At 37.6% G+C, this 17793-nt stretch overlaps 1 protein-coding gene across 1 annotated transcript in view; it reads left to right on the top strand.

Moving 5' to 3' along the window:
• HTR4 (5-hydroxytryptamine receptor 4) overlaps window positions 1-17793 on the top strand; it is a 124197-nt gene that overhangs the window by 62398 nt on the left and 44006 nt on the right. The window contains exon 9 of the mRNA XM_014587657.2: window positions 9252-9820. Coding sequence (XP_014443143.1) covers window positions 9252-9820 — 569 coding nt within the window. The remainder of the gene's footprint in view (window positions 1-9251; window positions 9821-17793) is intronic.

Here is a 17793-nt window from a genome sequence, read left to right as displayed (position 1 = left end):
AAACTTGTAAAAGTTTCCTTATATATTGCTTAAGCAAGTAGTCAGGCAGTCACTTTAAAATCAGGTCCCAGGATCCCTTTAGGTGTAAGAAGAATGTAGAGGAGAGATAGAGAATGAGCTCCAGCCTAACGGACCAGCAGGAGGGGCAGCTACTCCCCCCTTTCTCCATCTGGTTCTTGGCCCTAATCCTGCCTGTTCTTTGTCTAGGAAAGTGATTTGTCAGGACAAGAGTTCCTTGGACTTCTGAAAGAGAGTGGGGAAGTAGAAGGGGCTTTGCATAAGGAAGAGTGTGTGCATGTTTTGAGTCCTATATTACTTCTTTCTGTTTTATCATTCTTTGGGGAAATGAAATCTAGATTTCCAAGTATTATTATTATTCAAAGACTAACAATAGTAGTCAACAAATGTTGAATACTTACTATGTATTAAGCTCATGTTGAACATTATTCTTGTGATCCTTATGTAGGCTTCACAACAACCCTTTGAAGTAGATCCTATTATCATCTTCTTTTATAGATCAGGAAGTTGAGGATTGGAGAAGTGTAGTTATCAGCTGAAGTAATTGGTGGAAGTGGTGGTGACAGTGTCTTATTGGACTCCAGATTCTGCATGGAATTTTATTATTTTTTTTAATATTTGACACATGGTGTACTTTCCTGGGGGGAGCAGTGAGACAAAGTGAGAAAGCACCCCTGTAGGGAATGGTCATGCCATAAACCTCTTCTGTATTTCTCCCTTCTGTCAGGATTTTGGACACACATGTCCAATGTGTTTCTCAAGCTGCTAGGTTCACATAGTCAGCCCTGTGAGATCCAGTCACCCTACCCACCAAGTCAAAGACTGACCCTGCTTTTAATTTATGTGCTAAATTTACTCCCTAATAGAGGAGATCTTTGGGAGCATATATTTTTGTGCACTAGGGACTTCTAGTGAGGGCTCAGCACTCTTACCTTCTTATGTAGAATTTCCAGGAGAAATAATCTAGTAAGTTTTAGTTCACTTAGGAGAGTGAGATAGAGCCATCCCTTGTTTACTTCACCTACGTGGGAAATGAGGTATCTACCTACTATTAACATGGCTAATATTCATGTCTATTCAGTCTCTTCCTAGGGAGAAGCTTGCACAACCTACATGGCCACATTATATACAGCTAATGCTTGTTATTTGTGACAATGAAGTTTTATAAAGTTGCTGCAAACAGTGAATTAGCAAATATTGAATCTTTTATTTTTTTAAGAGATTTTTGCTATAGGGAACATGTGCTCACCAGAGAGACAGAAAGTGAAAAATCTCTCCCCAGGGAATATGGCCCACCACAGTCACTTCTCCTCCCTTCTCTTTTGGGCATGCACACACATACACCCAACATGTATGTTTCAAGCTGCCAAGACTTTAACCACAATCAGCCATGTAGAAGTCCAGCAATACAACCACTATGCCATCTGCTGGTCCCCAAATACTGAATCTTTACACCTAAGAGATATACAAGGTTAGGTTTTTGCAAGTCTCTGGTCATGTTTTCATCAATCAGTCAATTCATCCCCTTGTTTTATGTGTCTCTATTCAAAGATAGTTATCGATTTGTATTGTTGATTCATTAACATTGAACTCAGGGCAAAGGCACTATAATTCATGCCTGGAGAGGCTTATCCAACACATGTATTTTCTCTGTAAGGAACGGAACAGTCTTCTTACACTTAGGATTGCTAGACAGCTCATCAGCTCTATGCTTAGAGGCCATTTTAAATAATCAAATCACCGCTCCCCCCCCAAAAAAAAAGAAAGAAAAAGAAAAAAAGCATAGAAATGCAAATATAAATGGTAGTAAATAGTAAAAACATACTTGTCAAAGTGAAACATGAAGGCAGAACTTTGCCTTGTTTTACTTCAGCTGGGAGCATGCCTATCTGGTGATTTAAGTTTGTCACTGCTCTGTGCACGTTTATGTCTGCAAATGATGGTGAAGTGACATAAGTATTGGTTTGAGGGATGTGGGAGGATTACAAATAAATTTTAGCAAGTGAGTGAATTCACAAATATGGGATTCATGAATAATGAGAATCAACCCATACACCCACATGTGTAAACCCCCACACACAGCAATACAGATAATGCCCAGGGCAGAATTCAAGGAACTTTCTTTCTATGCTCAGTGGAGTTCCCTATGCTTTTCAAGCTAGGCTTGCTAAAAATGCTCCACTCTATCCACATATTTATAAATCAGCAATCACACCAAGCCTCTGCAAGATTATTAACATGATGTGAAAGAAATTTTCTAAAAATTCAAAGCTAATTGCTCACAGACTAACTTTCACTCTGTTTTGCAACTATATTTCTAGATCTACACTCAGTATCATTTTTCTTTTTCATTAGCACAAACTTTTAACTACAGACAATATACTAAATCCTTTACAAGTCTTAATTTTGTCTCAACAACACAATATGACCAAGTTTAATATTTATTTGTAAAGGAAATCTTACCTCTTCAAACTCTAAATTCATAATAGCTATAGGGTTCCTTTATTTCTTCAAGAAATATTAGCTGAGGGTCCAGCAGGTGGCATGGTGAATAGCACTCTGGACTCCCACATGGTCAACTGTGGTTCAAGTCCTGGGCCTGGCTGCTTGCTTTCTCACTTTCTTTCTCTCTCTCTGGTGACTGTGCATGCCCTAGAGGAAATTAATAATAATAATGATAAGCTAAATAATTATTTAAAAAAACACTCATTGATTCCCTACCATGTTCTATAGGCACCTGAGAAATCAAAGATGAAAAAAAAAACTTCAGCTATTATGGCACTTAACATCTAGTGAGAAAAAACTACAATATACCAAGTGTTAAGTATTTAAAAAACAAAAACTCTTAAGAAACAAGCAAGCTATGGGAAGATAGATTATTTTACTTGTGAACAATCACCTTCTTTGATAAAGATACTTCTAGAGCAGAGTCCTGAAGAAAGGGAGGGAGCAAGCCATGGAAGTATTTAGAGAAAACATTTTCTAGGCCAAAATTGCAATAAACAAAAGGCCCTGAGGCTGGATTTTGCTTGGTTATTTTGGAGAATGGCTCAGAAGTTTGCTGAGGGCAATGAGCAAGGAGAAAAATAATAAGATTAGGGGTCAGAGAGGTATCCTAAAGTCACATTATGGCTTTTACTCTGAAGGGATAAGAGAGAACTTTGGAGGGTGTGGGACAGAAGTGTGACATTGTCTGTTCTATATTTCTCTTAAATCATTCTGGCTGCCTTGTGTAGACTGAACGTGGAGTGGCAGGAAGTAGAGAAAACATTTAGGAAGAAATTGCACTAGTCCTGGCAAGTGATGATGATGATGACGTAGGCTAGGATAATAGCAATTTGAGGTGGTGAGTTTCATATTCCATAGATTCTTCCACTCTATAATTACTTCTTAAACACCTACTGTGTTCCAAAAATTATTCCAGATGTTTGGGTTACTTATGGAGCAGAATAGACAATGACCCATATCTTTGTAAAATTTATATTCTAGTAGCCAGATGCAGACAATAAGTGATGAGGTAAAAATAAGTAAATATCTGGTATGTTAGAAAATGATGAGAACTATTAAAAAAGTGGAAGAGAGAGCATATTGTAATATTAAATAGCATATTAGAGTAGGTTTTAATGTGAAAGTGGCATTTGAGTATGGACTGTAAGGACATGAGGGGGTTGGGCTGCAAAATATCTTAGAGAAGACTATGCCAGGCAGAAGTAATAACTAGCACAAAGGCCCCAAAGAAGGATGTATCTGACGTTTCAAGGAGGTTAGTGTGGAGAGTAAACAAGAGGGAGAAAATAAGAGAGAATGTTAAAAAGGGGAAGAGAAAGATTGTGTAAGGCTTTGCACATTATTTTAAAGTCATTGGCTCTTACTGTGAGTGAAATAGGAGCCATTGTAGGATATCAAGCAGATGAGTGATTTGACTTGACTTGTATTTTAAAAGGTATTTTTCTGGTTTTGTTTTTGTTTTTCTGTTAAAAAGCAAGCAGTAGGGGAGTCTGTTGAAATCATCTGACAGACAAGAGACAATGGTACTCCACCCTCAATGGGGAGTGTGATTTAGAATCTTTACCTAGTTTGAAGATATAACCAATAGCATTTTCTGAAAGCTTTGAAGAAGAGCGTGAAAGGAAAATAATGTAACCCAAGATTTGGGTCAGAGCAACTAGAAAGTTGAGTGTACGACCATCAATCCAGATGGCAAATACTGTGGGTAGAGCAGATTTTGTGGGTCAAGGAGAGTCAAATAGTGGACTTGGACAATGTAAGTTTGAGATATGTATTATATAGGCAAGTGAAAATGTCAAGTATACATACTGCTTGATAGCAAATTCTGAGGTTTGTGGGAGGTCCTGACTAGAAATAATTAAAAAGTAGGTCGTTCTCCATGATTCCAGAGATTATATGATCTTTGAAGTTATATGACTAGAGGCGATAGCTGAGGAATTCAGGTAGGTAGAGAAGAGAATATGTCTAAGGAATGAAGAGCTCATAAGGGAACATTGGAAGGAATGGACAGTGAGGAAGAAAATGGAGAGAAAATAGTCTTGGAAGCCAAGTTATTATAGGAAGGAGGGAAAATTATGTTTCTGAATATAATGGAAATTCTCATAACTATGACTGACTAAACTGAATTAAAATGTGGAATTAAATAAAAATATAAAAATAAAATGCTGTTTGAAGGCATTGGAAAGTAACCAAGGCAAATGGTCTTGCGTAGCTTTTGTATCAAAAATAAAAGATCTCTATTTTGCTTCTTTGGGGCCTTTACTGAGTCATGGATAGAGAGATAAAGGCTAAAGGGAAAGCAAGTCCTGAGTGATCTCATTTGAACTGGGAGAAGACGGTGCCAAGATGCTTGGGGCTTGGGTGACTAAGATCCCAGAGATGTGTAAGCTTTAGAGATATAAACTTAACTTTCATCCTTTTTTCCTTATAACATTTGCTTACTCCTCAACTGAGGATGCATAGGGCTAGATACAAGAAACAAGCAGAAATAAAAAATTGAGCTGGAAGCAATTTCTAGGAGACACAAGACTAGGTAGAGATTTAAGCAGCCTTGCAGTGCTGAAGAGATGTTGGTTATTTGGAACTGAGATCTTGCTAAGACAGAGGGCTCTGGTAAGGACCCCTGGTACTCCAACTGAGACACCCAAAAGGCTACCCCATATGAGGAAGGGAAACTGGAAAAGTCTGGCTTTTTTTTTTTTTTTTTTGAGAGTTTTTTTGCTACAGGGCACGTGCACTCGCCAGAGAGACAGAGAGACAGAAAGCGAGAAATCACCCCCTAAGGGGGATGGTCACCCTGCAATCCCTTCTCCTCCATTCTCCTCTCGCAGTCTTGGGCACGTACACACATGCGCATGAGTTTAAGCCACCTGGTCTGGAACTCGAACCGTGGTCAGCTACGTGGGAGTCCAGTGACATAGCCATTACACTAACTGTTGGTCCCAAGTCTGACTTTTATAATACATTATTCACAACTTTAAAATGATTGATGTGTTCTTTACAGATTCTATCTACCTATCAGAAGAAAAAAATATACATATATATATATTTTAAGTTCTTTTTCCATAGGACATGTGCATTCATCACAGTGAGACAGAGAAAGGGGAAGTAAGAAACCAACCCTTGGGGAGATGGCCACACTGCAATACCTTCTCTTTCATTCTCCTCTTGGGATTTTGGGTACCCACACACACGCACCTGCAGTGAATTTCAAGCAGCCAGGTCCAAGATTCGAACCGTGGTTAGCCATGTGAGTCTAGCACCTTAATTGCCATGCCACCTGCTGACTCTCAGAAGAAAATTTAATTCTCTCTGGAGTAGGCTAGTACCATCCAGAGCATCTGCACTTTTTTTTACATAATGCCTTTTATTTGATCAAAAGTTATCAGGCATTGTAAAAAAATGATACCAAATGATCAAAAACCAAAAACATAAAAATGTAACAGAAACAGCTTTATATTCAATCTAAATAATATAATTAGATTGAAGACTTTTAAATAACTGACTAATGCTTTAAAAGAAAGTGGAAATTCACTAAAGCACCAGAATCTACTAAGAAAAGATTGTAATGGAAATCATAGAATTAATAAATACAGTAAAATAAATAAGTATAATGGTGAACTTAATAGCATAGCAGACATAGTTGAGAAGACCTGTAGTAAATTGGAGCTCAGTTATGTAAAAAATACCCAGATTAAAGCATGTGGAGGTAAATGGATAAAAATACATACAATTGTGATATACATAGCATGCACAAATGTTACAAAATTCATGTAATTGATACTCTAGAAAGAGGAGAGAGAAATAATCACGGCAGAAGTAATATTTAAAGAAACGGGGGCTGGGAGCTAGCAGGTTACGTAGTAGTTAAGGTGCTGGACTCCCAGAATACTGACCACAATTCCATTTAGTCATGTCAGGCATGTATGTGTATGTGCCCAAAATCCCAGGATGAGAATGGAGGAGGTGGAATTGTGCTGTGGCTGTATCTTTTGGGGGATGATTTCTCTCTCTTTCTCATTGTCTCTCTCTGTTTCTCTCTGGCAAGGGCACACACCCTAAACAAAAACCTTAAAAAAGTAAAAAGAAAGAAAGAAAAAGAAACAGTGGCTAATAATTTTCGAAGAAGATAAAGAGTCATCAGTCACAAAATCAAGAAACCCCAGTAAATTAAGTTAAAAGAGAAAAGCATATATAGGAAGAACATTTATTTTCAAAACAGCTCAAAATTAATAGCAAAGAGATAAATTTAAATCAATTAACAACAAAAGATGGATTTAAAGGGAAAAATAAGATTTACACCTGATGCTGTAATGAAATGATAGAAGCAAGAAGACAATGGAATGACATTTAAAATGATTTAAAAATTTTAAAATGATTAAAAAATTACAATTTAGAATTCTAAACATAATGAAAATAGTCTTAAAATTAATATGAACTAAATATATTTTCATTAGTTATCAGGAAATACATAGCAAAACCTCAATAGGGATCTGAAGAGTCATGATGTACTTAGATTTAATTCAACTGTATTTGATCTGATTCAAAATTCGGATCAGGGCATGGCAAGGTAAACATGGCCCAGAAGTGCAGAAAACAGGACACACTAAACTTGAGATGACTTACTAAGATTGAAACTGAGGATACAGTTGCAAGAAGAATTGGGTTTGACAATAACTAAGTGGCAACAATAACTTCACTATCCTGAAGGCAATGCTCTGGTTCTAGTGAGGGAACCAGAGCAATAATGAGGAAACAGAAGCAGAAACTCAATGTAACATACTTTCTTCAAGTAGTGTTGTCAGGGTACCATAATTAGATGGATAAGAATGTCCCAGGTATTTTTTGGCAACAAAGAACATAAGAAAAATCTTAATCTAAACCCAATGGGAAGAGAGTCAAGGACACACAGAATATTTTACTGATGTAATCAGATAACTCACTGTCATTAATGAAAAACCCAACGGAATACCAATACACACTGAAAACTCCAAGTGTTGATGAGGATGTGGAGTAACTGGTGGTGGGAATGTAAATTGATACAATCCGTTGGCTATAGATACCAAAACTGAATATACTTTTACCCTATTACCCAACAATTTCAGTCCTACATATATAATGAAGAGAGATGAAAACATATCTGTACATACATGCTCACACACATGTGCACACACACACACACACACAAACACAAAACGTGTACAAGAATATTTATGACAGTTTATGCAAAATAGCCAAAACTTGAAAATGATTCAAATGCCTGCCAGTAGTTGAAGGGATAATAATTTTGGCCTATTTCTACAATGCCATATTATACTAAAATGAAAAAGGATAAATTACTAGTACATTCAATAATATGAGCGATCCAATATTAAGTTAAGGAAGATGTAAATAATATATGTTTTATTATTGCTTTGGAATTGAATTGGAAAATGAAATTAATCTATGAAGATAAAAATAAGTGAATATCTGTGGGCATAGTAATGACTGGGAGGAGGCATTTGGGAAGCTGCTGGGTTGCTGGTAATATTCTGTAGTATTATGTGAATGATTACCTAGGTATATTTACATTGAAATAACTCACCCATGTGTGTATATATTTGATATTTATGTCATCTAAGTGTTTTCAAGTTCAATAAACCATCCAAACAAGAAGAAGGATGAAGGGCTCAGTTGTGTCAAAAGAAGTAGATGGCTCATTTAGAATGAGGTCTGGTAACATGAAGGTCATTGATGACCTTAACCAGAGCAGTTGTAATGGACTGGTTTAGCTGAGCTCCTAAATGGAGTGGGTTCAGGAGAGAATGGGAAAAGAATAAGCTGAGCAGTATTCACTCAGCTATGGTGCCCCGGTGTCAACTCTGGTGTGGTTCCAAGTTCCCTCATGATCTTGCCCTACCCAATTTATATACTCTTTTCTGTCTTACTTCTAAAGTATCTACTTTTTCTTTCTCCCCGCTCCTAAGCCACCTCTTGGCCATTACTCTATATTGATGATTTAAATACTGTCATCTATATGAGGAAATCTTACATCAGGGCACACAATGTGTCCAGCACCCTCCAAAAAACTAGGTTTCAAATGATACAGAGTAGTGGTTCTCAAATGTTAATGAGGCTTAGAACTCAACACTAGCTCACTAAAAATGAAAATGTCTAAGTCTTATGACTCAGAGATTAGATCCAATAGATCTAAGTGGAGGGCAAGGAGTCTGCATTTACAATAAGCACAGTAGGTGATTCTGATGTGACATATCTACAAACGTCCTGTTAAGAAGCACTGGTATATTATGTGCAGGCAGTTAGGGAAGGGAGAAGAGAGGCAGAACTCTGCTCTTATTTTGGTAGACAGAACGAAATATAATTCTGTCCCTGTTTCATTTCTCCTCTTTGCTGGGACTGTCAGTGCCTGTTGTGTAGACAAGTTTTCTGAGCCCTGGGATATGATCATGTTCCTTTTCTACTGTCAAGTTTCTATGTGCTGTAGGCTTATAAGAAAAACAAAGCTTTGCTGATAAACCTTCTTTCTTTCCTTTTCCCTTTATCCTTTTCTTTTATTCTTCCTTCTCATTCTTTTCCTGTTTTCCTCTTCTACTTTCCTATTCCCCTTTATTTTTTTCCCACTATTTCTTTTCTTACACTTTTCCTCATTTTCCTTTGTTTCTTCTTCACTGTTTCCTTCCCTTTCTCCCTCTTTTCCTCATTTCCTTTCTCTCTCCAACTCTCAGATAGAAAAGAGGAAGTTCAACCAGAACTCTAACTCTACGTACTGTATCTTCATGGTCAACAAGCCCTACGCCATCACCTGCTCTGTGGTGGCCTTCTACATCCCGTTTCTCCTCATGGTGCTGGCCTATTATCGCATCTATGTCACAGCTAAGGAGCATGCCCACCAGATCCAGATGTTACAACGGGCAGGAGCCCCCTCAGAAGGCAGGCCCCCATCGGCAGACCAGCATAGCACTCATCGCATGAGGACAGAGACCAAAGCGGCCAAAACCCTATGCATCATCATGGGTTGCTTCTGCCTCTGCTGGGCTCCATTCTTTGTCACCAATATTGTGGATCCTTTCATAGACTATACTGTCCCTGGGCAGGTATGGACCGCTTTCCTCTGGCTCGGCTATATCAATTCGGGGTTGAACCCCTTTCTCTACGCCTTTTTGAATAAGTCTTTTAGACGTGCCTTCCTCATCATCCTCTGCTGTGATGATGAACGTTACCGAAGACCTTCCATTCTGGGCCAGACTGTCCCATGTTCGACCACAACCATTAATGGATCCACACATGTACTAAGGTGAGTGCTTAGGGAGTTGATTGATTTGTTTGATTTAAATTACTCGGAAGGGGTGATGCTCCAGTGTTTTGTTTCAAGACTGGTTATTTCTGAAAACTTGTGTAGTGTTTGCAAAGACTGAAAAAGAGCCTACCATCTGGTTATGGAATAGAGTTGTGGGTGAGGGCTCAGGTTCTGGAAGAAGACTGGTGTGGGTTCAAATCTAGTCTCCATAGTTCTGTGACCTTGAGTAGGTCATTTAGCTATTCTCAATCTTACTTTTTAAAAATATGTATTTGAGGTTATAGTCACCATGCCTGCGTACCAGAGTTTTTGTAAGGATCAAATTCCTTCTTGTATAGAAAGCACATGTACAGAGTCTGACACCTAGGAAACATTTAGTAAATGTAATCTATTATTATTTAAAGGTAGTATTTTAGTGTAGCAGTTAACAGCCTGGGCTTTAAAGTAAAATTTACTTTATTTTGACTCTTTATGTCCCTACTAGCCATCTGTATAACCTCTTTTGATTGTGCTTTCCTCAACTCTGAAGTGATAATAATAATAATACTTACAGGACTTTTCGTAACAATTGGAGATAATATATTCATATAGGGCTTAGCACATGGTAAACATTCATAATAGTACTAATAATTTTATTAATATTAGTGAGGCCAGAAGTAATAGCATAATGCTTGATAACTAAAGAGAGCCATAAAAATAACATGGTAAACTATTGGGTTATTGGAAAAGTCATGATGTATTTTTTCTATGTTTCTCCATGCAAAATGTGTCATGGCTTTTCTGAAAACCCAATACAATAAATAGAAGAATAAATGTGCAATAATAATGCCTGTTATAAATGATGTAATGGGGAGTATGGACAAGTATAGAATGGAGATATGAGTAAAAAGGAAGCTATGTGGCTTAAATTCAGGAAAGACTTCACAGAACTGTGTTTGGGGATCAGCAGATGGCATAATGGTTACATCACTGGACTTCCATGAAATTGACCATGGTTCAAGTCCCTGAACCAGAGACTTAAAACTCATGGCAGGCACGTGTGTGTGCATGCCCAAGATCCTGAGAGTAGGAATTTAAGAGAAGGGATTGCTGCATGACCATCCCTCCTGGGGAAGAGATTTTTCACTTTCTGTCTCTCTCTGTCTTTCGGGCCAGTGCATGTGCTATCTAGCAAAAATCTCTATAAAAAAAAATGAGAGAGTGAGAAAGAACTGTGTTTTTAAAAGATTTTAAGAGATGAGGGAAATGAAAGGGAAGCCATTTCAGGAAGATAGAAGTCTATGAGAGAGGGAATAGAATATAAAAGTGATGAGAAACATCAAGTGATTTACCCCAGTTCACTTAAGTTGATGTAGGTGGGAGTGAGTTTGGAGTTAAAAGTTCAGTGTCTAGTCATGATACCTTTTTTCTTTTACTTTCTTTTTATTTTTTTTACAGTAAGCTAAGGTTAATTTATTATTGAAGAATAAAATATTTTAACATAAGTTTAGTGTATTTATTTCAACAAGTATATTTATTTTTATCATTATTATTATTATACATTCAGTTGCCATACATCATTTAGCTTGTAAAGAGAATTTACTCAACATGATGATACGTTTTTTCAAACCCTGAGAATTTTCTGGCTGTCCTGGGTTAGAATTTTTCTCAGCGGTGAAAAGCCATGTGCTATAAATGCATTCATCTTGTAGCAAAGATGAATTGTTAATGATACTTTTTTCTTTGCCCTGAGATGCACAGGAATTTCTAAAGAGTAGTTTTTTCTTTGAGATGAGCATTTAATTTTTCTGATGATGACAGTATTCAGCTGTTCTGGCAGCTAAAAATTGGTAAATTTTCATTTGCATGTGTTAGAAAGAGGAAGAGAAAGCAGGGATTGCTATGAAATATAAACCCTGTGCCTTAATGGCTGCTCAGAAGCATGAAATCAATTTTCTGTTACCAGTGTGGGCAGACTTGTAGCTAAAGCTTAGCATGGTGTTGCGGTTCCAGCTGGCGGAAGGGCCTCAAAGGATACTCCTAGAGGCTGACATTCTCTCTTAATTATGCCTTAGTGAGTGTCATAGAAAGAATCCAACCATAAAGTAAAGTGTGTGTACAAGAACTTCTGTGTGGGTGCCAGATAGTTTTTAGCTATTTAAGCTAGCAGTTGCCTAAGTACAGGCTGTCGACAACTTAGAAACAGCGTATGCTCCAGCAATGCATTTAAGTCAGTTGTTTAGAACTTGGTAGCTTTTTCCCATAGAAACCATCAAAAAAAGGGTTTGGGAGTTTCTAGGGCCCCCAAGAAAGCCTACACTAACATTGTACTATTTTATCCCTACCGCCTTTGTTAATCTACAAATGATTAACAAAGCATGTGATTATGAAGCAAAGAGACTACAGTTTAAAGATGGCTATAGATGTACTCCCCATATTTTATGCTCCGTATTTCTTCATGAGGTCATGAAAAGTGCAGGAAATTCGGAAGGTGGTCTGAGGGTTTTTTCTTTTTCTTTCTTTCTTTCTTTTTTTTTTTTTTTTTTGTGTGTGTGTGTGTGTGTGTGTGTGTGTGTGTGAAGCGGGGGTGGTGGTGGTGCAGAAATCCTGTAAGACAGACCTTTTTGACACCTGGGACTGGTTTCATGGAGGTCAAGTTTTCCACGGATCAGGCGGTAGGAGATGGTTTTAGCCTGATTCAAGTACATTACATTTATCATGCATTTTACTTCTATTGTTATTATGTGAAATATATATAATGAAATAATTATACACTCTCCATGATGCAAAAATCCATGGGAGCCCTGAACTTGTTTTCCTGCTACTAGACAGTACCATTTGGGGATTCCTATGAGAATCTAATGCTGTCACTGATTGAATGGGAGGTGGCACTCAGGTTAATGAAAACAATGGGGAGCAGCTGTAAATACTGAGTAGCCCCATTCAGGGATTTCAACCCTTGAAGACCCTCTGCTCTCACTTCACCCTCCTGCTCCCCTGTCTAGTCAGGAGCCAGGTTGGAGCACCTACTTATTCTCTCGGTCCCTTTACATCGACATAGAGACAGAAAGCGAGAAATCACCCCCCAAGGGGGATGGTCGCACCACAATCCCTTCTCCTCCATTCTCCTCTCGGGATCTTGGGCATGGCTTAAAACTTGGGTGGCTTAAAACTCATGCACCCGGCGTGAGTTTTAAGCCACCGGGTCCGGGACACGAACCGCGGTCAACTACGTGGGAGTCCAGCAACATAGCCATTATGCTAACTGCTGGTTCCCTATATATATAAATTTTTAAACTTAGCTTTCTGCTGCTCTTTTGTCTAATTCTTACTTTCCCCCTGCCCCCATAGGACAAGCCAATCAGCAGCCATCTATATTTGAATTCTGAGTGGCCCCATTCATGCTGCATGCTAGTGTACTGCACAGTTTTCATTTTTTGACAAAAAGGTTTTTTTCTTCTCTTTTTCTTACTTTTTTTCTCTTTGTTTTTGGTTTTTCCCTATTTTTTTTCTTTTTCTTTTTGCCTTTCTCACTTTTCCACTCAGCCTCCTGATTTTTCTAGACAGGTCCAAGTGCTCAATAGCCAAATATCTGAATACTTTTAGGGTCAGATTAATTCTTAATTTTCATTGAATAAGCTGTGCAAAGGGAGAAAAATGATACTGTTTACAGACCGCAGGTCACCTTTTTCTGCATGCCTCTGATTGCTCAGATTTAACTCCAAAAAAAAAAAAGAAAAAAATGTATAATCCATCAGATGAGTCAGGTCCAAGTGCTCAATAGCCAAATATCTGAATACTTTTAGGGTCAGATTAATTCTTAATTTTCATTGAATAAGCTGTGCAAAGGGAGAAAAATGATACTGTTTACAGACCGCAGGTCACCTTTTTCTGCATGCCTCTGATTGCTCAGATTTAACTCCAAAAAAAAAAAAGAAAAAAATGTATAATCCATCAGATGAGTAGAAACCACTGCAGAGGCATAAGAAATATGAGAAATCAAGAATATATCTCTCCTCTAATGGAAAAGAATAACTCCTCTTCCTCCACAAAGAATACAAGGGCATTCATGGAAATGTCAGATAAAGTATTTAAAATATTCATAGTGACAAAGCTAACAGAGATTCAAGAGAATAGAGATAACAAACTGCAGAAGATGCAGGAGAAAAGAGACAATGAGTTCTAGGAGATGAGGAAGTTCATGTACGATCCGAGAAAGGAGATGCACATCATAAAAAAGAATCAAATGTAATTGTTAGAGATGAAGGCTATAATACAGGAATCCAAAACTTCTGTTGAAAATTTCAAAAGCAGATTAGATCATGCAGAAGAACAGATCTCAAATGTAGAAGATAGAACCTCTGACCTAGGGAAGTACACCAAAAATACTGAGAAAATAACTCAAGAAAATTAGAATAATGTATGAATAATACTAGATACCATTAAACCTTCAAACATCTGGATCATCAGTATCCAAGAAGGAGAAGAAACTAATAAGGTATTGATAATATATTCCATAATTCTGGAAGAAAACTTTCCAAACCTAGAGAGGCATTCAAATATCCATACCCAAGAAACACAAAGGACCCCACAAAGAATCAACCCAAGAAGATCTTCCTCAAGGTATATCATAGCCAGATTGACCAAAACCACCAACAGAGACAAGATACTAAAACTGGCAAGACAGAAACATCAAATTACTTTCAAAAGATATCCCATAAGGCTAATGTTGGACTTCTCATCAGAAACAATGCAAGCAAGGAAAGAATGGGAAAACATATTTATTTATTTATTTATTTTATTATTTTTTTTAGAGGTTTTTGCTATAGGGCGTGTGCACTCGCCAGACAGACAGAGAGAGACAGAGAGATAGAAAGTGAGAAATCACCCCCCCGGGGGGATGGTCACGCCACAATCCCTTCTTCTCCATTCTCCTCTTGGGACCTTGGGCACGTACGCACACGGGCCCGGTGTGAGTTTTAAGCCACTGGATCTGGGATGCAAACTGCGGTCGACTACATGGGAGTCCAGCGACTTAGCCATTACGCTAACTGCTGGTCCTGAATGGGAAAACATATTTAAAGTGTTAATTGAAAAACAGTTTCAACCAAGAATACTATATCCAGAAAGATTGTCTTTCGTATGGGAAAAAAAGACAAAAACTTTTTCAGATAAACAAAGCCTTGAAGAATTTACCAATGCCAGGCCAGTTCTTCAAGAAGTGCTGAAGGGAGTGCTTATACTAGGAAAACTAAAGTTGGACACACAGAAATAAGAGTATAAGAAACAACCGAGAGAATGGCCAGCCTAACGGTAAGGAAAGTCCGGAGTTGAGTGTTAACTTCCAGAGTTTAAACAGAAAAATCAGACCACAATAACACTGCAAATTCAATAGAAGACAGAATAATTATGTGAGTCTGAACTACTGAAACAGGTTTTTTTTACTCTAGACTGAAACATTAATGATTTTCTGTGATGCTTTGACTTCCTTATTTAAGGATTTTTGTCTTCTCTTGAACTGTTGATAGGTTCATCTACCTCCTATTTGAGCTGAATCCTAACCTTTTTCCTGGCTTTAAGTTTTAAGCAAATTTCTCTTAACATTTTTTTATTTTGATCTTTTAAAACTACAACCTTTTTGAAATTAAAAAATACATTAAAAATACCTATTAATACCTATTTAATGACTGCAGTAAGCTATATAACCTCAGTGAGATGCTACTTCATAATATGTTCATTTTGCTCACTGAGGTTTATGCCTGAAGTCAGACATGCATTCATAAATATGCCTATATCAGCTGTGCTTGCTATTGAAAGTCTTTAAATTTATTAAGATCTTAAGTGAATCAATAAAATATGGGGAAAAAGTCATGGATAACAACTATACATACCAGAATCAGTGCGGGCAAAGCGGGAGAGTTGGCAGAAGGTGAGAAATAGGAAATCAAGGGGTAGGGAGAAGCAAAATATGTAAGAAACAAGAAATAGAAAATTATTTGTTGATGATGACATGTATGGTAATATCCTTGATTGAGACAATATACAATATATACTGGATGGAAAATCTCATTTTGTATACTGTATTGATAGACAGTGCATGACTACAAATATATAAAGAAAGAAAGAAAAAGAAAAAGAAAAAGAAAGAAAGAAAGAAAAAGAAAGAAAGAAAGAATGAAGGAACTCTAACCTGCAATCAAAATACAAGTGAAGATATAATTTAGTTGGCTGATGAAATAATTTGTCTAGATTTGTAGGTTATATAGCCATATAAAATAGCTCCTATACATGAATTATTATTATATAAATGTTTCATGGGGCAGTTTTTTTGGGTTTTGTTCTGTTTTGTTTTGTTTTAGAGATTTTTGTATGTATGCTCACCTGAGAGACAGAGAAGGAGAGGCAGAAAGCAAGAAATCACCCCCTAGTGGGGATGGCCATGCTGTACTTCCTTCTCCTTTATTCTCCTCTTGGGATTTTGAACATGCATGTTCATGCACCCAGCTTGAGTTTCTACTGCCAAGTCTAGGACTCAAACTGTGGTCAGCCATGTGGGAGTCCAGTGTCTTAACTACTACGTCACCTACTGGCACCTCTTGGGGCAGTTTTAGCTTCTTTGCATGCATATACTGGAAAAAGTCATAGGCCCGTTGTGGGCAATGGACTCTATCTAAGAGGTTCATCATGTAAGTGAACTGATTCTCAGTGAATTTGGAAAGAAGGAGCCTCTGTCTCCTTCTCTTGTCTTTTGCCTGGTTCTATAGCTGTTTTCCACATCCATATCTCTCTAGTCTTACTTGTCCCATGGTGTGAAAGCCACATTATATATAATGGCAGAGAAGGGAAGGAATAACCTGATGATAAAACATTGGTTTCATTCTTACCAACATCAGAATAAGACAATGCCTTATCACCTCTAGTGGCCAACACTATACATGCAAAACTCCAAATGATTAGACAGAAGAAATATGAGATATAAGAATAGTGGGGAAAAAGGAGTAAAGATATTGTTGTTTATAAACAATATGATCATCTACCAGGAAAATCTGCTATAAATTATGAGGATGATTATGTGTATTTCATACTCACCCTCATGACTTTCTATACACTAGAAATAACCAATTAGGGGTCCATCAGGTGGTGTGGCGGTTAAAGCACTGAACTCTCACATGGCAGACCATGGTTTGAGTCCTAGACCTGGCAGCTTGAAAATCACACTAGGCAAATGTTTGTGCATACCCCAAATCCCAGGAGAATGGAGAGAAAGGAAAATGGCAAGGCCATCACCCCAGGAGATGATTTCTCAGTTTAGCTCTCTCTGTCTCTAGTGAGTGTATATACCCTATGACAAAAAAAAAAAAAAAAATCAAAAAATGACTTGGTGTCTCCTGAGCTCATAGCCTAATTGAGAGAAGGGATCATAAGCAACTCATCACAGTACAGTGGGCATTGCTGGAGGTGCACACACGATTTATCTGGGGCTGATGGCTCTGCAACTTAACCAACAGTTTCCTGATTATCTCTGGTGACGGTCTGGTGATCTCTACTAGAAGTTCTGTGATAACAAAAACCTGTCACTTCAGGAGCCTGCTAAATGGAATTTAAAGGTTTGTTTGTTTGTTTGTTATTGAGTTGTTTCCATCTCTGTAGTTTCTATCCACTCGTCCCAGTTCTGCCTTGAGCAAGAGAAAACTGGGTTATATCTTTTATCTTGGGACACCACTTCATGTGTATTTTCTGAGTCGAGTCTTTTACTAAATATCCTATTCTTTTTATTACTCTCCATGCATTATTGCTGAAAATTTGGAGGACATAATTACATCTTCTTATATTCTCCACAGACTACTTGCATTAGAATCACCTGGTACATTAGGAAAAATTCAGCCCCACTCACTAAATCAGGGCAGAGCTAGTAAAATGACATTTTAGTTTCTTTTTAAGAATTATTTTATTCAACTTTACTTATTTATTTTAATTTGACCAAAAAAGGA

This window comes from Tupaia chinensis, unplaced genomic scaffold (genome assembly GCF_000334495.1).
Source record: "Tupaia chinensis unplaced genomic scaffold, TupChi_1.0 Scaffold000228_1, whole genome shotgun sequence".
In the NCBI taxonomy this organism is placed as follows: domain Eukaryota; kingdom Metazoa; phylum Chordata; class Mammalia; order Scandentia; family Tupaiidae; genus Tupaia; species Tupaia belangeri.
This window is presented reverse-complemented; position numbering and strand designations above follow the sequence as displayed.